General features: G+C 33.9%; 4 protein-coding genes and 1 pseudogene across 4 annotated transcripts; 2 read left to right on the top strand and 3 right to left on the bottom strand.

The window, feature by feature from the left end:
* The first annotated feature begins 304 nt into the window (after positions 1 to 304).
* On the top strand, positions 305 to 1,886 carry AIP3 (ABI3-interacting protein 3). The gene is made up of 3 exons (XM_007030482.3): positions 305 to 444; positions 554 to 667; positions 1,403 to 1,886. The coding sequence occupies exons 1-3, from the start codon at positions 436 to 438 to the stop codon at positions 1,661 to 1,663; spliced, it is 384 nt and encodes a 127-aa protein (XP_007030544.1). The 5' UTR covers positions 305 to 435; the 3' UTR covers positions 1,664 to 1,886.
* Positions 1,887 to 2,815: 929 nt separating this feature from the next.
* LOC18600169 (PRA1 family protein E pseudogene) lies at positions 2,816 to 4,566 on the bottom strand (annotated as a pseudogene).
* A 498-nt stretch (positions 4,567 to 5,064) lies between these two features.
* TPR10 (ankyrin repeat family protein) lies at positions 5,065 to 10,359 on the bottom strand. The gene is made up of 13 exons (XM_007030480.3): positions 10,176 to 10,359; positions 9,810 to 9,872; positions 9,538 to 9,708; positions 9,284 to 9,415; positions 8,885 to 9,024; positions 8,622 to 8,708; positions 8,125 to 8,250; positions 7,380 to 7,532; positions 6,833 to 6,904; positions 6,511 to 6,612; positions 5,981 to 6,151; positions 5,807 to 5,886; positions 5,065 to 5,411 (listed from the first exon to the last, which is right to left on the bottom strand). Exons 1-13 carry the CDS (start codon positions 10,204 to 10,206, stop codon positions 5,357 to 5,359), a joined length of 1,383 nt encoding a protein of 460 aa, XP_007030542.3. The 5' UTR covers positions 10,207 to 10,359; the 3' UTR covers positions 5,065 to 5,356.
* Positions 10,360 to 11,440: 1,081 nt separating this feature from the next.
* LOC18600167 (uncharacterized) lies at positions 11,441 to 12,284 on the bottom strand. Its single transcript, XM_007030479.3, has 2 exons — positions 11,771 to 12,284; positions 11,441 to 11,575 (listed from the first exon to the last, which is right to left on the bottom strand). Exons 1-2 carry the CDS (start codon positions 12,282 to 12,284, stop codon positions 11,496 to 11,498), a joined length of 594 nt encoding a protein of 197 aa, XP_007030541.1. The 3' UTR covers positions 11,441 to 11,495.
* Positions 12,285 to 15,803: 3,519 nt separating this feature from the next.
* On the top strand, positions 15,804 to 18,469 carry ANX1 (Malectin/receptor-like protein kinase family protein). Its single transcript, XM_007030478.3, has one exon. It carries the CDS (start codon positions 15,804 to 15,806, stop codon positions 18,378 to 18,380), a length of 2,577 nt encoding a protein of 858 aa, XP_007030540.3. The 3' UTR covers positions 18,381 to 18,469.
* The last annotated feature ends 4,309 nt before the right edge of the window (positions 18,470 to 22,778 follow it).

Genomic DNA, 22,778 nt, shown 5'->3' with positions numbered 1-22,778 from the left:
GTGATATAAAATAATAAGTAATATTTTAATTAATAATCATTAATCAACAATTAGTTAGATTTATTTTCTTCAAAATAAAAATAAAAAAACTTTTAAATATAATAAAAAATAAAAATTTATTTAAATTTTTTGAAAATAGCTCAGAATTTTTTTAAATATTACGTTTGGCTTGATTTCATATAATTGTATAATATGAAATTAATCATTATTTAAATTTATAAATTTTTAAAATAAAAAAAGCCCAAACATATTCTTCTTGGGCAAAGCCCAAAAATGTAAGTTGAAAACCCGGAAAGACAAAGATCGGGAGACAAAACTAAGAAATAGTTTCACACTTTCAAGTTCAAGCCGAGGAAGAGGTACTCTCAAAAGAACATCGGTGAAACTTCAGTTGGCATTCCATTTTCTTCCAAGAAAGAAAACACCGAACAAGCCATGCAACAGGTATTCTGAAAAACCCACATAAATCCCATTTTTCTTTATTGGATGTTTTTATTTCTTGCTTTTGTGTTCTTCCTCTGTTTTGGGTCTAAATGACAAACTATTTTTAAAGGGTACTGGAGGATCTGAGACGGAGGTTACTTGGGAAGATCAACAGAACATTAACAAATTTGGAAGATTAAACAATCGATTTCATGAGCTTGAAGATGAAATCAAGATTGCCAAGGTATTAATTTGGTTTGGGTTATTTCTCTTTTCAGTTTCTGTTAGTTTTTATAATCCTTTTATGTTTTGGGTTTTGAGGATCTTTTTCTTTCTTTCTTTCTTTTTTTTGAACTTTTTAATATTATTTTTGAGGTGGGTTTTTAGAATGAGAGAAAACCCTATTTCAGTTTTGGCTTATCTTGGTGTCTTAAGGTCTTCTTTTTTATGTGTTTGTGAGTTTTAGGGTTTATTTTCTTTTTCCTGGGGGGGGAAAAATTTGCTTCTTTACTCTCAGTTCCTCTTTCCTTTATTATTATTTTGGATATTTGAGTTGTAGAATTTGCTTTGCTGAATTAGATGGATATAGAGAATTGAAAGAAAATAGTGCTTTTGGTTCTTGGGTTGCATATAGATTGGGAAAACGAAGCTCAATTTTTGTAATTATAGAGTGGTTCTGTTAAGTTAATTTGGCTAGAACCTATAGAAAGTAATGTGATATGTGCTACAAACTGAAACTGCTTTTCTGGCTTCTCTTGTCATTGATTATCTCACTTTGTCTCGAGTATTTGCAACTAGTTGTCTATATTCTGTAGAAGAGCCTTCAACTTGGTTAATGGTTAAGTTTTGTTGCATCTGACCAAAATGCAATTGTTCTCTCTGTTTTTTCATTTTAGAAACTTTTGGGACTCCCCATTCTACCATAATGTGGGTTCAATCTTTTAGGATTACATACCCTGACAATAACTTTTTACCCCAGGAAACAAATGATAACCTGGAGGATGCGAGTAACGAGTTGATTCTAACTGATGAGGAAGTAGTACGGTTCCAAATAGGTGAAGTCTTCGCTCATGTGCCCAAGGAAGAAGTGGAGACCAGGATAGAAGAGATGAAGGAGGTGACTAGCAAGAACCTGGAAAAACTCGAGGAGGAGAAAGAATCAGTGCTGGCACAAATGGCTGAGTTGAAGAAGATTTTGTATGGGAAGTTTAAGGATTCCATCAATCTAGAAGAGGATTAATAGCGTTGGATTGTTTTTTTCCTGTAGTTTGATTTCTACTTCCTTTTGTTTGATATTACTTTCCTTTGTTGCCAGCCAGCATGTTGTTCTTAGAGCTTTGCTCATCTTTTATGTCAAATTTAGGGTTAAGTCATCTTAAATGTCGTCCTGCATACCCTCCTTGACATAAACCTCTTGAGTATAGGCAGATCAATGAATGAAATGAATATGAAGTTTGAACTGATTCCTTCTGTCACTTCTAAAATTGTTGTGTTTTACGCTTTAAGTTTTTACCAATCTTCCCTAGAAATCTTCTGGATTTAAATGAAGTTGTTATCCTAACACAAATATTCGTATGACTATGCATTGGAGGATTTTAATGTGATTCGAAAATGGAGAAATGTAGCTGATGGCCTTGTTTGAAGAAAAATTAGGGAAAGTTTCTGCATTGCACCGTACAACTTTTATTAGCCACATTATTTAGTTAAAGCCAATTGCAGTGATAGCTCATCAGTATGTTGACAAAGAACTATATCAGGGCTGCTTTCTAAACTGAAAATACACCGGTAAGTGTTGGGTCATGGATGCAATCAGAGAACGGGCATGTAGGATAACAAAATTATGGGTCTTGAAGCTTCCAATTCATAAAGAAATATATTGGAGCATGCGACCATAGCTATAATCAATAATGTACTAGCAGAAAAGAAAACTTTCATATGCAAATACTAGTAGCTACAATGACCCTTTCTTGCTTTGAAGAGTAGGATTCAGGTAACACATGCAATCAGGTCTCAGGATTCTGGAGACTTACGCAGAAGACAGTAATGGCGATGGTCAAATGATAAACTGGCTGCTTAAATAGATCCAAGCTACTCTATGAACCAGTTACTGGTAAAAACAGATAAAATTTAGCAGACCTTTTAGCTAGAACAACAAACCAAGCTCTACCTGTTAGTGGCACTAGAAACCAAATCATATCGAAGTGCTGAATCACAAAATAAGATTACTATTCTACATTAATGAAAGGGTAATGCATGGATTAAAGCCGTTAGCAACCTCTCATGTTGAATGCAAAGTAAACAGCCAATGCTTATTCTGAAACAAGTTACTAACATAACGCACCACAGTCGAGGCATCAAACAACCAGTATGAGACATGCTCTAAGACACCAAGTTTGCAGGGAAAGAACTATAAAGTTGATTCATAATTAGATTCATTTATATTGTGCTACAGAAGAAAACAACAAATTAGTGATTACACTTGAATGACTAAAACAAAGTTACTTCCAGGATCAGTACAAAAGTGTAACAAACTAATCCCTCCAGCTTCCAAACCAACACTGCAAATAAGAGCATGCCTGTTACTTCATACTTGTTGCTTTGCAACAGAGCATCACCATCCATCTCCCCAACCACAAATCCAACTCAGCAATCATGTTGATTGGCCAAAGTACAAAATCCAACCTCACTCTTGAATGAGCAGCCACAGCATTCTTCAAGATCCTCTATTCTCTAAATACATTGAATACACCATTAAGTCATAAAATCTCGCTACCTTTGAGCGTCAACCATTGAGGAAATACAAAACAACCTGTGATACCCACTTCTACTCCAAGCCCCCAAAAATCCAACTTTCACCATCCTAGGAAAGGTAATAACTCCCAATGAAGAACGATCAAGGGATCATTTCATGAATGAAACAAGACCTCAAATACAATTATACTAACCACTAAAGGATCGTCCCAAGGCCTCCAATCCTGCCCCCACAATCTTAAACCAAAAACACCAGTTAAAACCCCGCGAACCACATAACACCCAGTTCAAATCAAAGCGCCAAAATCCACTAAATTTCACAACAATCTCAAACTAAAAACGCAATGATACCAGCTCTAATTCAATTTTGAACAATCACAGAAATGAATTCATGAATGAAACAAGGCCTCAAATTCCACCCTTCTGAAAGCTTAAATTAATGACAACATAACCACAAGCCATGCTCAACCACAATCCTAACCATTAAAAGGATCATTTAGCAAAATTTGAAACAAACAATTCCTCTAAATCCAATTTCCATTGAGATCAATAAAACAAAACAAAATCCCACTTCAAATCAACCCCCAAAATCCAACTTTCTCAATAATTCAACTACAAAAAAAATCAAATCAGATCCTATTATATCCAGAAGTAGGCCTCAAAGGCTGACTTCCAACAACAGAAAGCAACCCATTCTCCTCCTCTTCTTCCCCACCAAAACCCAAATCTTCAGTTCCTCTAAATCCAGCATGAACTCCAACAACAACAACCCCAATAATCAGCCCCACCAAAACATTAACACCCACATGAGTCAAAACCAATAAAACTACAGTAGCAAAACTCAAACCCCCCAAAACTACATTATCATCCACCGTTTTATTGAAAACAACAACTGGGTTGTCATTAAAGAGGTAAAAAAACCACCAGAAAATGAAGGTTATCAAAAAAATAATCATTGAAACCGGGTGCCAAAGAAGAGTTAAGAAGAGGATTGTTAGCATTATGATCACGTAGTTCACGCGGAAGTAGGAGAGGTTGAGCTTTATTCGAGCCTTGGCATCGGTGGAGGAGCTGGGGAGGGACAAGGAGGAGAAGGAGAAGAGTTCTGGCCACGGGCGGCGCGTGTGTTTGGCACGTGAGGAAGTGGAGGTTGGGTTGGAGGTGATGGTGCCGTAAGTCGTGGTTGTGGGTGGCATTTTCGGGGATGGGTTTCTGTTTTAAGGAATAAAGATTGGATCTTGAAAGATTTGGAAAGAAAAGAGAGGAAGAGAGAAAGAGAGAGAAACCCTAAAGATTGGAAATTTAAGGTGGAGGGGGGGTTGTATGAATTTCTTTTCTCCTTCTCCGTGAGGGAAATTCTAAAGGAGGCAAGTACTAGGCTTATACGGAAAAAGGAAGTCACTTTGTAACTAACAAAGTTGGGGCATGATTTTCCTCCCTTTTTTTTTGGTAATTTTTAATATTTGAAATTTGATTTTAATTTGGTAAAAAAGATTTTTTTTTTATTTTTTTATAGAATGGTTGTATTCTTTTCTCTTTTTTTCCCCTAAATTCTGACCATCTGTTTTCTTTCTGTTGAAGACATTAGCTGGGAAAACCTGTTGGACAACCTGGCTCAATTAAAAAAACTAGAAAACCATGCTTAACTTTATGTTTGGAAGAAGAAAAAGAAAAGGTCCTTCAATGAGATTATGAAAACAAGAGAGTGGGAGAAAGATAAGTTTAGACCTTACCAGATTTGCATATAAAGGAGAAATGGGAGCTTAATAATTTAGAAAAATCCATGCCATAGGCATTATTTGACCTTTAACTACTTTGTTGAGTAACTTAAGGGCTAATACATGGTATAATCAAATCATTTTCATGCCAGAACAAGGTGGAGATAGAATCTGGAAGGAAAGATGGATTTCATAAAACTAAGCATGTCAATTTGTCAACCTCTCCTTGCAGTAAAACTTGCAAGAGTGTAAGAAAAAGTTTACAATCACTCATGAAAAATGAACTGAAGCATGCAATTCTCATGGAGAACAGTGAGATTTGCTCTATGTACAAATAACTTTTAGTTTTATTGTTTCGCCACCAAATATAATAAACATCCCCACAAAACATTATCTTCACCCGAAAAAAGGTCAGCAGGGTGAATTCATCTTCTCAGTTCTTCGGTGCATCAGCAAAGAAGAAACTAAGATTTTTCCGCATCTGTACTGTGAAACTTCCTCCCTGATTCAACAGCCTCCCTGCAAATTTTGCAATATATCAAAGGAGGCAATATATAGACCTTAGAGCCAATGCAGAAACAAAATTAGGATGCCCTAGTATCCTATACATTTGACACACTGAGAAAATAACAGCCTTTATCCAGATAATTTAGATGTCATTTGCATATAGCATTCATCTTCTTAATAGTGGGAAATATCAGTACAATCATAAATCATAAAATCATAGACTCAAGATGTTGTAACTCTCATCTATAGCACTTGTGTACTTGGAAAAATACTCATTTTTTATCCCGTAGGTTCTTCACATCTTGCCTATAGCCCATTAAAATTGCCAATTAGCAATAGGCAAATCAAGTTTACTGACAGCAGAAAAAAGATGACCTAAGCAGAGAAAGTAGAGTGAGATTACAAACCTAAAAGCATTTACAAGCTCTTTATTTTCAGGGTCAAGCTTCACACCCTCATAAAAGGCATTGGCCGCTTCATCATATTTCTGCAATAAAAAGGGCAGCTAAAAATGGTCAGGTAACAAAAATAACAGAACCATTATGAAACTTTAATGACTAGATAAAAGATTGTTAACATGCCTGCAACAAACGCAAAGCAGCACCTTCCCGATAGCAAGCTTTTGGCCAGTCTGGTCTTAATGCTCTGCAAGCCTTTGCATCAGTTAAAGCATGCTCCGCTTGTCCAAGACGGATCCAACAAAGGCTTCTATTCGAATGCAATGTGGCATCAGTTGGATCTAAATCAATTGCCTGTAGATGCATCAGCAGATGAGATTAAATCATATGATCAAGTGTGTTCTTTAATCACTTCCCCACTTCTAAGACACATAGATACTCAAACCACCAAATTCAAGAAAACACATTTGCCTTCCTGTGATGTGAGAGGTTTAGCAATCAAGAGCTGGGACATATGGGCTTTGGAAATGGTGATTCCTTTTGCAGGTCATTCCATCACTTGATAGGAAAAGAAACAGAAAAAAGAGCTAAAAAGCAGGGTGGTGCTTCAAATTTCAGAATATTTCTAGTCTAGGCACAAAGGATTCCCAATCTTGTACTAGAATAAGTAGAATACTGTTAATGCAACTGCATAGATGAGATATGAAGCTTACTTGTGTATATGCATCTACGGCCATCTGAAAATCTTTTCTTTTGAAAGCCTCGTCTCCTCGTGATTTTGCTTCTGCAGCTCTTTTCTTTGCTTCCGGTGTCACCTAGATAAATTGTTTAATACAGGGTCAGGAGAATATATATATATATATCAAGAACAGGTTCCAACCATGAAAAGTACAAGCAAGAGTTGCCACAAAGAACAACCATGGGAATCACATCATTTAAAGCCCATTGCTTCAAAGGATATAAGTAACCTAACAAACGAAGTCTAGAATGACAAAATCAACAAGGAAAAATCACTAATTAGAGTAAAAGGAACACCTCAGGTAGATCTGTCGTTGGCAATGTTGTGTCCCTTGCTGCCTTAGCTTCCTTCAGATTTTTCATTTCCTCCTGCAAAATTCACCTCAGAAATAAATATTGATAACCAGTGTATGTTTACATTTGCAGTCCAAGTAAAATTAGGAAGCTGAGCAAAAGAGTACAAGCTCACAATCTGCTTAAATTTGATTCCTCGTAGAATTGGAAGTAACTCTAAGCAACAGCGGTCAGCCTTTTTCTTTAGTAAAGTCCCTCTCTTAAGATATGTAATCTATTTCTTAGTAAATAAGGTTAACTAAAAATCATTCTTAACTTGAACAAACAAAGATGCAATCTTTTAAAATTTGCATGCCGTCCATGTGAGACTTGAGAAAGGGAAGAGAAAAGAAAGAGTATGAAAACTTCATCACAATTTAAAACAAAATACCGGGGTATGGACATCATCAAAATTCAAGCTGATATCATCTCCATGAATGTCCAGCATTACAAGAGCAATAACAAATGAAGAAAGGAGTAAAAATAAAGAACTACATTTAGCAATTAGTACCATTTGTTTGTTAGCTTCAGACTGCATGAATTCAAGAATCCCATCTACAGTCCACTCTGGAATGGTATCAATTTTAGATGTCAAAGGAAAAAGGATCTCAACAGCTCCACGTTGGCCTCTGCCTGCTGCAACCTGTATGGGCTTCTGGCCATCCTGTGATAAGATGATGAAAGAGAAAAAAAATTATTGATGAAGTAAACTAATAAATCTATAAAACCACAATTTTTGTTTGTTGGGAGTTTTACTTTCCTGAAAATTGAGAGAGAAAAACTAAAAATTCTTGATTCAAGAAAAGTAAGCTTAACTAATCTTTTTTTATCTGACTTCTGGACAAAGGGGCCAGTTCAAAATAGCAAATATCCATTGCCAAATACACTTTTTTAAAGATTAGATCACAGCTCAACAGCAATGTAAGCTCATTCTGAAGGAAACAGTGGCTTCAATGTGAGCAAAATCCCATCATTTAGCATAACATGCTTTAATAGAAACAACTGGTACCCCCATTCTGTGGATGCCAGGCTTCACAACTTCCCAGTCCCAGATGCACGTTTAAATTAGTACAAACACATTGAAGAAGACAATAGAAAACAGTGCTTTTAGTGACAGTTTGGAACTTCACCACCTGACAGGTAACTGCAATAACCTTCCCACGACCCTACTAGTAAATGCATGCAGATCACTAAAGGATACCTTTAAAGCAAAATGATAATTAGTTTCTGAATAATGAATGCATCAATGACCTCACCTCATCAATGACATTAGGATCGGCTCCAGCTTTCAATAAGCTGTTTACTAATTCTGGGCTTCCAATATCAGCTGCAATATGCAATGGAGTTGCCCCACCAGCTATAACATTCACTTTAGCTCCTGCCTGCATATGAGAAAATGCAAAACTCAGTAACAATAATGAAATGTTAACATGAGATGGCATAAAGTCAAACACAAAAGTTAAACATAATAAAACTCCAGCATCAAAGACAAATGATATTATCCATTAGCAATCCATCTACCTAGGGGGAAAAAAAAGAACAAAGATCAGAAATGGAAAAAAAAAAAAAGGAAATTTTAGATTTGTTTACAAAGTTAAAGAAGCTCCTATTAAAAGGTTACTCATCAAGCAAAGCAACTAAAAATATAACAAAATATTTGGTAACTTCTCTTCTTAAATTTTCATCCTGCAAGCATTTTATTATAAGCGAAAATAGTGTTCAACATAGTAGAGAAATAAAGAAGATATAAAACCTGAATCAATAAATCCAAGCATGCTAGTGAACCTGCTGCTACAGCTGACAACAATGGAGTGATATTATCCTCAGTTTCAGCATTAGGCTGCAAAAGTAACCGTCATAAGCAGTAAAAGGCAAATCACATCAAAGAAACTATTCAAAACAAAAGTCCCTACTGCGTGTCTTTCTCCAAAGCACCCTAAAGAACATACAATTCTCTAGTCCCTAAAATAATAAAATTTTCATATTAAAGTATTATAACATGAAAAGAAAACATACATTGGCATGATGCTCTAACAAAACTTTAGAAGCATCATGTTGACCATGACCAGCAGCCCAAACTAATGGGGTGCCAGAATCACTTTGTGAATCAACCTCAACACCTTTGGCCAATAGATACTTCAGCAACTCAATATTTCCTGCAGCAAGGAGTAGTAAATTGGAAGTAAGAATTTACAAGGATTGGTTAAGAAAAGGAAATTAATAGGAGGTGTCAAATTGGCCATGGACAATAGCAACTAAAATAATAGTTCTCTAGTAAATGATGTTACAATGAGCCATGGACCATAGTAACATCACATTGAACTAAGATTAGTGTATTACCACGTCAGAATTGAATAAATAATAGAAACCAACCCCATCCTCAGAACAGGAAAAAACAAGCTAAAGAGAACACACCTATTCCAGCTGAATGATGCAAAGCTGTGGCACCTAAGTCACTGGGTATAGAAGGATTGGCACCATGCTCTAGAAGGTATTTTGCAGTGACAGTATGACCTTGCCGAGCAGCATGAAGAAGAGGAGTCTCACCTGCATTTTTAAGTAATTCAAGAAGATAAGTTAAAACTACTAAGATAAGTCAAAGCATCTTTAGCACACCAACAGTACTAAGCTAATTTTGGCTACACAAGACTTAAAAATCAAATGCATACCATCTTCATCTTTTGTGTCAACATCAAGCTTCAATTCTTCTAACAAGTATTTACACACCTCAGTCTTTCCCTCTCTTGCGGCAAAATGAATTGCCCCTCGTTTGTTCGCATCCTTAATATCTGCCACTGTTTTTGCCAGACCCTTCCCATCATCAAGTTGAGAAGCAACCTCTACTCAAAACAATATCAAAAGATCCAAAAAAAAAAAAGCATTTTTGATTAACATTTAACATTGAAATATTAAAATGAAGGCAAAAAATGAGCTGCCTTACTCTTGAGAAGATCAAGATTCCCAGTACAAGCTGCATTCAAAAAGTTTTGAACTTTCTGCCTCACTGCAATCAAAAATATCAACAAGTTTCAAAATTTAACTCTTAAAAGCTGTTTTGCATTCAGGGTACAACAAACGAAAGAAAATTTATCTTCAGCTAAACTACACATAACCCAAATATTCATAAACTTCCATCTATAACACACACCGACAGAAATAGAAAATCCCCATCAAAGGATTCAACTTTTTGGCTTCAAAAGAATTAAATTTCTAACTTAAGTGAATCTAAATATTAAAGATGAAAAACCCAATAAACAACAATGAAAGACTATATGCATAAATATGAATAGATGAAGAAAGAGGGAACCTGCAAGTGCAGCTGAAGCATCAGGAGCCATGGTTACCGATACCTTTGTAAAACCCTAAACAGAATTTTTTTTTTTTTTTTTTTGTTCTTTGGTGGGTTTAGTCTTTAAAAGAAGACAAAGTTACTGACTTGACTTGAAAGACTTAGCTTTGCCCTTTGTTACAATTATGTTTTGTACTAGAAGGAAGTTTCTGGGGTTTTGTAACAAAGGAGAAAAGTGGGTTAAAAAAATTCAAATTTCTCCCTTTTTTTTTTTTTTCTCTTTATTTTATTCTTATTTTTTTCACAAATTTCTTTTTTTTATTTAATAAAAAATTAAAGTATACATTGACAATACACTAAATATTTGTTATTTTATACTATATATTATTATGATTCACATGTGATATAGTAATACTTCTTTTATCTAATATCTATGTTGCAAAATTTTCTCTTTTTTATAATTAATTAATTTGTCGTCGGAAATATTTTATAATTAATAAAAATTAACATTGCTTCTTAAAAGTTTAGGTGATAATTCAATCTTTTTGTAAATGTTTCCACATACAACTTTATTTTATTTTTGTAAGATAAAACCCAAAATTTATATAGCCCTTGTCACTTTGGGCAGGTGCATGGGATTCAAGCTCTGTGGTTTAATTTAGATCAAACAATGTTACCTTCAGGAACTGCTGAAAGGCATGCCCTCATTCCAATTCATTGGAGACGCAAGAGATTGGAACATATCAGACTGGAATGTGGCAAAAGGCTTAAAACCAATCAATCGGACTGGGAATTTGGAGCAATAACAAAAGAAAGATCTAATATGCTGCAATCACTTTAACTAATTTATTGTGCTGTAGCACTTGATCTAAATCATGTAAATGGTAGCAATTAAACAGTACATTTCTCTCAGTCCATATTTCCAGGGCCAAAATGCCTGGTGGTGTTGTTTACATCAGATGCTAAGACACAAAATTTGGTTACAAATCTTGGCTCTCTCAAAAGAAACTTCAAAGAAAATCAAATAAGATTAGAAGAATCCAAGGCAGAAACCCTCTCTAACCAAACTTTTCCTGGAGGCCAAATGTCAATATCTCTCAGATGACTGACCTTATGTTAAAATGAAAAGAAAAAAAAAAAGAAATACCCCGGACTGCTGCACCATTTTCCTTTTATTGGCACATTGTTCTGTTTCTTTTTTTCTTTTTTTAATCAAAGAAAGAACCTAAACAATGAAGGCCATCTCTCTCTCTCTCTCTCTCTCTCTGACTTAATTCTTTTCTTTTCTGACACTAGAATTTTTTTATATTCCTGCCTCTATAGAAACCATCCCACACTTCAAGATGACTGCATCACAGAACATGCCACAGCTTGCGCCCAATGCCTTAGCTTAGTCTTCACTTGCTGAGGATTATCCCCTGGAAAAAAGGAAAAGGCAGCATAATCAATAGTGCAAGATACCAACCAACATGATTTTGTTGTTAAATAAGATTTTGACCCTTTTATTGTGCTTAGTGGTTCTATTTCATAGCCTGTTTATTTTACAAAAAGAACACATATACTTTTGTTTTTTCTTTAATTTAGTTCATGTGTTTTTGGCATTGAAACTTTACCTGGACTGCAAATTTTCCAGTCTGACTCACTTGTGGGACTTCCAAAAGAGGATGACCTGCCACCAAGTGATGAAGTTGAGGATGAACCTCCGCTTTGAGGTGTTGAAACTGGACTCGGAGAAAGCTGCCGGTTTACAGCGAAATAAAGGTCTAAGGCAGGCAATGTATTGCATAGTTTTTGACCTTCTTCCTCCTTGAATCCGAATCCAAGCTCAATGCACCCTTTTAGTTCATGCAAGTCTTCATCAGTCAAGCCATTTGTTACAATAATCCCATTTTTTCCTCTCTCCTGACGAAGAATCTGGCGGCGCCTTTTCTCCCAAGCAATGTCCCTGGAGGTCTCACACATTGATAACTGCTTGGACAAACATCTCTTGTTTTTCATCAATTGTGATGGCACCAATGGCATTCGCTGCAAGTCTTCTGTTTCTGAGTCACATAATGATGTTGATGATGATAATGATGAAGATGAAGATGTAATGGACTTTGTTTTTGGCTCTCCTTCCTTCACCATTTTCTTTACACACAAATTTAGCTTCAACAGGAAGATGAATGGAACAATAAGCTTCTTGTTTCTTGTTCCCAAAATAAATGGAACATACAAAGAGCAGAGAAGCGTATTACCTCTGCCGGCCGCGGCAGCAACAGAAGCTGACGCGGCCAAGCAATGGTGAAAAGTGTGGGATGGGGGAGGGACTATGTCGGAATGAGCTATATATTACAAATTCGGGGTGTTTGTTTTTCTTAACTTTTGGATTGTTTTGTTTGATGAAACAACACCAGCCCAACCAGGTTAAGCCGGAAACGATTTGGAGGGCTTTAATGGAGAAAGAAGGGTTGGCATCCGTTCGGGGGATTAGGCTTGTTGTTCCACCATCCATTTGTAACTGTCAGTTGCAACCCCCCACAATGTTATATTTGGAGAGTGGCAACACCAATTTTGGAAGGAGGAGCTCTGCTATGTCTGTTAGGTAGAGGGATGGCTCAGCTACATTCTTGTAAGATTTGTATTTTGCCAAACAAATTGTGCTATACAGTAGATACCGGTTTTAACGGATGGTTAGAGACAATGACATGCATATTCCTCAACCTTGTAACAGAATTCTGCAAAATTTAGTTCCCTGAATCAAGGAACCTTGCACTTTGCTGCCTGTTTTCTTGTGCAAGTGACTAGTGTGGATCAACAACTTCTATTAATACTTAATGCTGGGCTAGAATTAATCGTTCACTCTATCAAGTAAAATTTACTACACATACACAGTGAAATCAAATGATATCGAGTATCCACAAATCAAGCTACTGATGTCTGCAACGTTAATTTTATATCAGACAATCCCAAAATGTCATGTGCAACTTCCAAATAATTGTCACAGAAAATCCATTAGTGATGATTTCATAATCTATAACCAGAATAAGTAACTTTGTCTGTTAAAAGCAATGAAAATAATTTTCCTAATGTACCATGCTCAGCTTTCATCTTTATGCTGGAGGACTGGAAGAGAATTTCATGGTCAATTTATGTTGTTTGTTCATTTTCCTTTTTGAAGTCATTGAGATATAGAAAGAATTGCTTCTCTAACTCTTGCTTTGTCATCAGATTTAACCTTAAAATTCTCTGTAACTTGAGATTGGAGCCATGCCCTTCTTTGCCCCTTTGAAAACTCCCAGTCTTTATGCATATCTTTGTTACTGTACTAATATCCCAGTCTTTATGCATATCTTTGTTACTGTATTAATAACTTCATGGTATAGTATTCTAGTGAGAATTGAAAGAAGTAATGGTTTGAAAGTGAGCCAAGTTCATTTTGTCATTTCAGTAACAGCATCGACAACCAATAACAACAGTCTAAAGGCATTAACAAACAACACTATTCTTTCCGTCTTTTGAAGTAGAAAGAGACAATTGGGGATTTACAAAATTAAAAATAATCAGATTAAAATCACGCCAGTACAATCAAATATAATATCAGCATAAATAATAAAAAATATTTTAACCTTATTAAATAATTAAAATGATATAATCAATTTTAAAAATATAAAAATTTAATTTTTATAAATTGTTGAATAAAAATTAAACCTACCATTTTATATAATGTAACCAATATATATATATATATATATATATGAACAAACAACTTTAATAATTCTTTTGTAATCTATAGAAAGGGAAAATCATTCGTCTTGGCATTGGTTGAAGCAATTAATAATGGGAATTCTTCGACCTCAAGTAGTCAATTTGCTGAAAAAAAAAATGCTAATCGAGCATGTCCAATCTCATTTGTGCAATATTTTACTCACAATTATTATTGGATAAGAAAGGAATTGGAATTTTATTTTCTTGATAGAAAAGCTTGAACATGATGAGGAAGAAAGTTTACACTAAGTTTATGCAAAAGATTTTGAATTATTATTATAAACACCATATTTTGTTCTAAGTAATTTAAAGTTATGGACAAAATAATCATATAATTTAATTTGATTTTGATTTTTAATTTTCAATTTTGTACATTTTTAGTCACTTAGCTTAATTGTATTTGAGGTTAACATACATTTTTAGTCACTTAGCTTAATTGTGTTTGGGATTTAATCTCATTCTATCTCATCCCTAGTCCTGGTATTCAACATACATAGTAAAGAATTCAAAGCATTGTCTCATCGTTTTAAAAAATATTCCTCCAAGCAGTGTTAAAAGATGTATTCTACAGAAATCAATATTTGGATGTATGTTAACTATCCTTTCTGAATGAATATGGTGAAAATCTACTTAATTGTAATCATTAGATAAAAATTTTGAATATCCAAAATAAGGAACTAATACTCGTATTTTGATATAATCTAAGACCAAAATCATTAGAAAAAGTTCAAATAACAAAGTTTGTTTATCCAAGATGGAGATCATTATAAATAGTTACACAAGAATTTGATGTTCTTTAAAGATTTATATGCTGATTATGTGCAAAGCAATGAATTGGGATGTTCCATGATTACTTAAAATGAATTCAATTTATTAGATCTAATTCCATAAAACTGCTATTAAATATCAAATTAGTCAACACATAACATTTCCATTAAAAATAACAAACTTCATTGCTACATTAAAAATACCAAAGTAGAGAGTATCAAATTGTATCAGATATTAACACTTCATAATCTAGAAAGTAAAAAAAATAAAAAATAAAAATTATATAAAAAATTTGCACAATAAATGCAAATATAAGTTTCCTGTTCCACCAAATATCAATTGATAGCATATCTGCATCTGAAAAATCTCATAAATTTATTTAAAATTTGAATCTTATATACTAACCTATGCAACTTTCGATCCATATATATTTTGTGCATTTAAATTACTCCTAAATTAATTCACATCTCTATTTAATATAATTTTTATCTTAAATTACTGACATCCCTATAAAATCTACTCAAATCTAATCAGACTAAATAAGATAACCAACTCAAAATAACAATATATGATGACATCAAAACAACTAATGAGATAATATATCTATATTTCTTTTTTACAAATCCATTTACTTTATAAAAATAAAAAGTTTATTTTGTAGCAAGTAGAATTTTGAGGAGTACAATCCTAAATTTAGCTTGTTGTTTAGCATCAGAAGGGAATTCAAAGCCCTTAGAACCGATCAAAAACCTACCATCACGTTTCTCACTCTCCTTCATCAATTTTCAACTACATTTTCTCAACAATCATCCCATTTGGACCAATAACCAAAAATGGAAAGAAAAACAAAAAGGAAAAAGGAAATGAAACCATAATACAAAAGATAATAAGACCTTCTTCTCTTGCCTGGTTTGCTTCCTTTAATCCAGGTAAGGCCCTGCCAATGTTTGAGAGTCCATGGGAGAATAGAGATGGCTTAGGCTAACCTCATCAGCCGCAAAGAAGAAAAAGAACGTAGCCAGTTTTGTAGTTTAGGGCGTACAGGAGAACTTCATTTCTTCTTCTTTCTATTGCTTTGTTTTCCTGTACGCCATTGGATGCTCTTTGTGTTTCTTGGCCTTTCTTCTAGCCATGGCAACCAGAAACTATTTTGTGATTTCTATTGTTTGGTTTTCTCTGATTTTTAGTGTCATTCATGTATCAAGCCAGCCTTTGGCTGTGGACTGTGGCTCCAAAGGTGGCAAAGATGAAGATGGCAGGACATGGGAACCAGATACCAAGTACCTCCTTCCATCCAATAGTTCTGTTCAACTCCAAGCTGGATATCAAGACCCTTCACTTCTTTCTACAGTTCCATACATGAATGCCAGAATTTTCACATCCCCAGCAACCTATCAGTTCCCGATTAAAATGAAGGAGCGCTATCTGGTCAGATTTCATTTTTATCCTTCAGCTTACCTCAACTTCAACATTAGCAATTCCTATATCTCTGTGGTTGCTGCAGGGGTCACCCTGATGAACAATTTTAGTGCCGCAATTACCTGTCAAGCCCTTACACAGGCTTATCTTGTTAAAGAGTATTCTTTGGCACCTATGGATACTAAGGTCTTAAATATTACCTTTACACCTTCTACTAACTACACCAACTCTTTTGCTTTTATAAATGGGATTGAATTGATTGCCATGCCAAATTTATTTGGCATGACAAACTTGGTGGGATATGGTTCATCAAGTGTGGATGTTTCAACAGAGAATTTGCAGATGATGTTCAGACTGAATGTGGGTGGGCAGTCTATTTCTCCTAGCAAGGATGCTGGTGGCCTTTTAAGGAGTTGGTATAATGATGATCCTTACCTGTTTGGTGCCGCAATGGGTGTCAATCTTGAGGCAAGTAAAAATCTTAGGGTTGATTACAAAGATTTGCCAAAGTCTTCAGCTCCAGAAGATATTTACAGGACAGCGAGGGCCATGGGCAGAGATTCTCAATTAAACCTAAAGTTCAATCTGACATGGTTGTTTCAAGTTGATGCCAATTTCACATACATTGTAAGATTACATTTTTGTGAGTTCCAACTTGACAAAGTCAACCAGAGAGTTTTCAACGTTTATATCAACAATCAATCTGCCCAAGCTGATCCCACGCCAGCTGATATAATTGCATGGACGAATGGGAAAGGAGTTCCAATCTACAAAGATTATGCAATAGTTGTCTCTGATGGGCCAGGTGATGAAATGGTTCGGATAGATATAACTCCATCAACCGCATCAAAGCCAGAATACTATGATTCTCAGCTCAATGGAGTAGAGATATTCAAGTTAAATGATGGGAGCAAGAATTTGGGAGGCTCCAATCCACAGCCATCAGCCATGCTTCTTCAAGCTGAGAGGGAGCCTAAAAAGTCTTTCAAGTCCAACAATGTTGTAATTGGAGGAGCTACAGGAGGAGCTGCTGCTGCTTTTGTGGTGGTTGCACTAATCGTTGTCTACACAAAGAAGAAGCGAGTCCATGGGGTTGAATCGCATACCTCTAGCTGGCTACCACTTTATGGGAACTCTCACACGACCGGGAGCAAATCACATGGCAAGAGCCATAGTAGTCATCTTTCGACACTGGCTCAAGGTCTTTCCCGCCACTTCTCTATATCCGAAATCAAACAAGCCACAAAGAACTTTGATGAATCTAACGTCATTGGAGTTGGAGGCTTCGGTAAGGTGTATAAAGGAGTTATTGATGGAGGCACCAAAGTGGCTATTAAGCGATCCAATCCCTCATCAGAGCAAGGAATTAATGAGTTCCAAACTGAAATTGAGATGCTTTCAAAGTTGAGACACAAGCATTTAGTTTCTTTGATTGGTTTCTGTGAGGATGGTGGTGAGATGTGCTTGGTCTATGACTACATGGCTCGCGGAACTTTTAGGGAGCACATTTACAACAACAAGAAATCTCATCTGTCCTGGAAACAAAGGTTGGAAATCTGTATTGGAGCAGCCAGGGGACTTCACTACCTTCACACTGGAGCTAAGTACACCATTATTCACAGGGATGTAAAGACAACAAACATTCTCTTGGATGAAAATTGGGTTGCCAAAGTTTCAGATTTTGGGCTCTCAAAAACTGGTCCTGACATGAATCAAGGCCATGTTAGTACCGTGGTAAAAGGTAGCTTTGGTTACTTAGACCCTGAATATTTTCGAAGGCAGCAACTAACTGAAAAATCCGATGTCTACTCCTTTGGTGTTGTCCTCTTCGAGGCCTTATGTGCTAGACCAGCTCTCAATCCTAGCCTCCCGAAAGAACAAGTTAGTCTTGCAGATTGGGCACTTCATTGTCAAAAAAAAGGAGTTTTGGAAGACATCATTGACCCTCATTTAAAGGGAAAAATCGATCCCGAATGTCTGAAGAAATTTGCAGATACAGCAGAGAAGTGCTTATCTGATCATGGACTTGAGCGTCCTCACATGGGTGATGTGTTGTGGAATCTTGAGTTTGCTCTCCAATTGCAAGAAACCGCAGACGGTTCGAAGGGCGGTGGTTCGAGCTCAACAGGTGATCAAGGAAGTGTCCGTTCAACTGGTTCTAGCGTAAGAAGCCAAAGACAAGGAGTACATGTAGGCAACCTCAGCCTTGGAAGTGAGCACGAAGTGAATGAGGAAGTTAACAATGAGAGTGCCATCTTCTCTCAACTAGTCAACCCAAAAGGACGGTAAAGCAAGAACCCATCTTGGTAAAATCAAGTAAAGCCATTGACCCTGCAGAAATAGAGAAGGGAAACCATGGAAACTCAAGCATTACAAAAGAAACAATACTTTTTTCTTATTTGTGTGTCATTTTCCTTTAACATTGTATATCAAACAGGCGATATAGATCAAAGTTTCCCCTTAGCCTGGTACTATTATAATTATCTTGTGTTTTTCTCATTATGAGCTTACGATCATGTTACAAACTTGTATTACTATATTGTCTTGAATTGCTTAAAGAACCAAAAAAGCTTGGCAATCTTATTGTGATTCAATATATATTATCAGAAGAATCTAAAACCATTTTAATGCAAACGAACCCAATCTCAAAGTTACATGGCAGGATTTTTTGCAAGTTTACAGATGTTTATTTAGAAATGAGAGCATCATAGAATGGTACTCTGCCACAATACAGACCCGGGATCGATTCCTTGGTGGTGCCAGCAGAGCTATGAGACTTACTAACCGCTCTATGTGGTGGAAGGGTCCATCACTTTCCTTTGATCCAACGACTAGAAATTTTTTTTCTCATTTTTTATAGCTTTCTAATCTCGCGTGAAGAGTGTAAGATACCCTTTAAAGAATATAAGACATTTTATGTGAACAATGAGTAGAAAGTTTATGCAAACAATGGGTATTTTTCTCATTTATTTTAATAATTTTATAAATTTTTAATCTCATGTGAAGAGTGTAAAACATTTTATGCAAACAATAGGTGTTTTTTTCATTGATTAGGTAGAGAGTGTAAGATATTTTATGCGAGCAATCGATGTTTTTTTCATTTTTTTAATAATTTCATAGCTTTTTAATCTCTAGTGAGAAGTGTAAGACATTTTATACGAAAAGTGTATTTTTTTCTCATTTTTTAAATAATTTCATGGCTTTCTAATCTTGCTTAAAGAGTATAAGATATTTTATGGTAACAAGTGTTTTTCTCTTTTTTTTTTTAATAATTTCATAATTTCTTAATCTCCTGTGAAGAGTATAAGACATTTTATGCGAATAAGAGGTGTTTTTCTCATTGATTCGGTGAAGAGTGTAAGACATTTTATGCCGATAAAAAATGCTTTTCTCATTGATTCGTAAACTATTTTACACACAGATTGCATTTTCTGTCTTCTAAACACACATGACATTCAAATCTTTTGTAAAAGAAAGTTTTAGTCTATTTCAAACGGAGTCTTAATTTGAATTTTTTTGATTAATTTAATAATAAAAAAGAACATAATTTGAATTCCATTAAACACATCAAGACCCTTATAAAAACAACAAGGACCCAGTTTGATTTTATTTTATATTTTTATTATATATATGTTAATCTTATCAAATTCAAATCTTCTATTAATCTAAAGAAAAAATTGGTATTGCTTGCACACTCTCCTTTGACTAATTAATAAAGACAATCATCAAAGTCATAGTTGCGTGCCGGGTACTAATAAAATTGATTGCTCAATATCTAGAAACTGAATATTCTAGCCAGGGTAATCTAATGCACCTTTGATTAGATATTTAGGCATAATAATAAATAAAAATTGTCCTTAGTCTCCACCAGGATGAACTTTGCTTTTAGAATTGGGATTGAATCCTATCATTTAAAAAAAATTAGGAATTGACAGGTGAAATTATTGTCAATAGGAAAGGTACTCAGTCTTATCTCCAATTTTATTAATAATTACAGTACTCGAATTTTATAATTATCTAAATATTTTTTGAAATTCTTACTTGAATCAGAACCTAAACCCTATTCATATATTTAAAAAAATGAAAAGAATGCACATAAAATGTTATCATGGAGAGCACCTCACATTTGAATTATTGGTGCATATGTCAACAAATTTAGCACTTTCTTAATGAAATGAGAATGAAGAGATTTTTGACATGACTTTCCCACAGGGTGATGTTTGTCATGTGAAATGACTTAGAGGGGGAGTTTGGCCACTTTGTATTGATGTATTAATAAATTAAAAAATAAAAGGAAGGGAGAATAAAATATGAAAATGTTCCTCAGAAAGTCAAATTGTAGTTAACAAAGCAAGTTACTTTCTTTCTAAGTGATTTTAATATGAGAAGTGATGGAATTCTTGAAGTTTTATTTATTTAAAAAAAGTAGGTTTATCATCATCTCATTTGTCTTTGCCTAGTGGGGATATTATTAGAGGCTGCATAGGTTTCCAAATAGGTGAAATTTAATTGGAGAAATATGATGTCAATCCACAGGAACATTTGACAATAAGATCAACATTTTGTGGAAATGATGGGGTCACCCAATGGGGTAGATGTCTGTCATGTCCATTATTTTTTTTCCTTTTTTTTTTACCTTCTTTTTGTGCTTGATTCAATGTTTTATGATATATAATAAAGTTGCTACTTGCTAGTGTAAGAAAAAAATTTTGGGTTTATGATTCAATATTTATTTATTTGCTTAGCCCAAAAAAATGAAAATTCTATAACCATTGATAGGAGAAAAAGAGGAATGAGAGGAAAGGAAAATTGGGTTTTTCTTTTCTAGTAATTTGATACCAAAAGAAAAAAAAAAAACTGATGGATTTTTTTGAGTTTTCTCAATTTCATAATTTTTTTTTTACAAACAAGAATATTAAGACTCAAAATTAAAATTTGATTTTGGCACATAAAGTATAAGATGATTTTCATAAAAAATTTTAACCCATTTTTCCTTCTAAACATTTAATTTAAAAGCAATAACCACTCAACTATGTAATGTGTTGTTGCCTATTGTCATGCTTGATTTCGAAATCCTTGCCAATTACAAGCCACTTGACACAATAGAGAAGTTGCCCATGCCTTTAAAAAATTGAATCTTATGCTTGTTCCATGAGTATGCATTTAAAGCTAAAAGAATAAAGTGCATGTTTGATTTAATTTTTTTTCAACTTATCTACTTCTTAAAAGTAAAAGTCAAGTCAAACATGATCTGTTGAGAAGCTTTTAGAAAAAAATAACTTTTTTCTTAATAACAAAATTGAAAAACAAAGCTTAAAAAAAAGCTCCAGGAATGAGCTTTTTTTTTCGCTTTTTTTAAAAATACATTAATTTTCAAAAAATATTCTATTTCTCAATTAATCTCCCTCTCCTCTCATTTCCTCTGCAAATTACCATTCTTCAACGTAAATCACGATTTCCCTATTCTCTACCTCTCTCTACAAAAACTAATAAAAAAACAAAAAACTCAACAACAGAATATCAAAATCTATAATTTTTTTGTTCTTACAAAGATTAAGAGAAAAAAAAATCTAAAATTCAAAACTGCATTAAGATACTATTTAAAGATTTTTTCTCTATTTCATTAAAAAAGATTTTAATATTAAATACATTGTTTCCTCTTTTCTCTTATTTTTTGAGAATTGAAGCATATAGTTCAATTGTTTGTTAGATCAACAAAAATCTAATATTATTATTACTATACAAGTTTGAAAGTTATTTTTTTTTTGATTGATTTCTTTGATTTTAACATCTGAAATTATATATAAACTTGAAGCATAACATTATAGCTTATTAGGTGATTGAAGATGACATGAATACATTTTGTGGTAATTTTAACCGAAATTAGAGCTTACATAATTTATTTTGTTAAACAGTTTATCAAACAGTTTTAACTTAATTCTAAAAGTTATTATTTATCATAAGAGCTTAATAATAGCTTTTAAGTTAAAAAAAAATTAAGCCAAACAAGCTTAAAATACTATATTATAATTTTATTATAATAAACAAAAGAAAAGGATGAAAAAATATAATTAAAATATCATATGAAACAAATAATAATAGTTAATGCTCTGCAGTGCTCCCACCATGAAACTTAATCCAATCTATTTTATTACTATTAATTTATAATATTAATCTTAATGATCTTCAAAGATAATTATGATTATCTTGATTTTGGAAGTGAACTTGACAACATAAAAAAATATTTATTACCATTAATTTTATACCATATAGAGGATATGGTATTTAAGTTTTAATTGGTCTTAGTTAATTATAATATTGTGTTTGATTATAAAGAAAAAGGCAAAATATTGGGTAAAAAAAGATAATTTTCATTTTTTTTTCCTTTTCTTTGCCCTTTATTTTCTTTCCCCTCTTATCAACTTACACCTTACCCATGCTACCTTAAATGGTTTGCTTCTTTGACCCAATAAAATATATAAAAAAACACATATTAATGTTACAAAATGATTTTTTCCTAATTTTTAGACACATAATATTCTTATTTTTTGTATATTATAAATATATTTTTCATATTAAAAATTATTATATATCTATATTTTAATATAAGATGCATCAAAATTAAAACTCTTGTCTTAATTTCTGTAAAAATCAAATTTTGATAAATAATTTGAAAAGGAAAAGAAT

This window comes from Theobroma cacao, chromosome 5, assembly GCF_053813885.1.
Source record: "Theobroma cacao isolate CCN51 chromosome 5, ASM5381388v1, whole genome shotgun sequence".
Lineage (NCBI taxonomy): Eukaryota > Viridiplantae > Streptophyta > Magnoliopsida > Malvales > Malvaceae > Theobroma > Theobroma cacao.
Note: the sequence above shows the minus strand (reverse complement) of the source record. Positions and strands in the feature narration are given on the sequence as shown.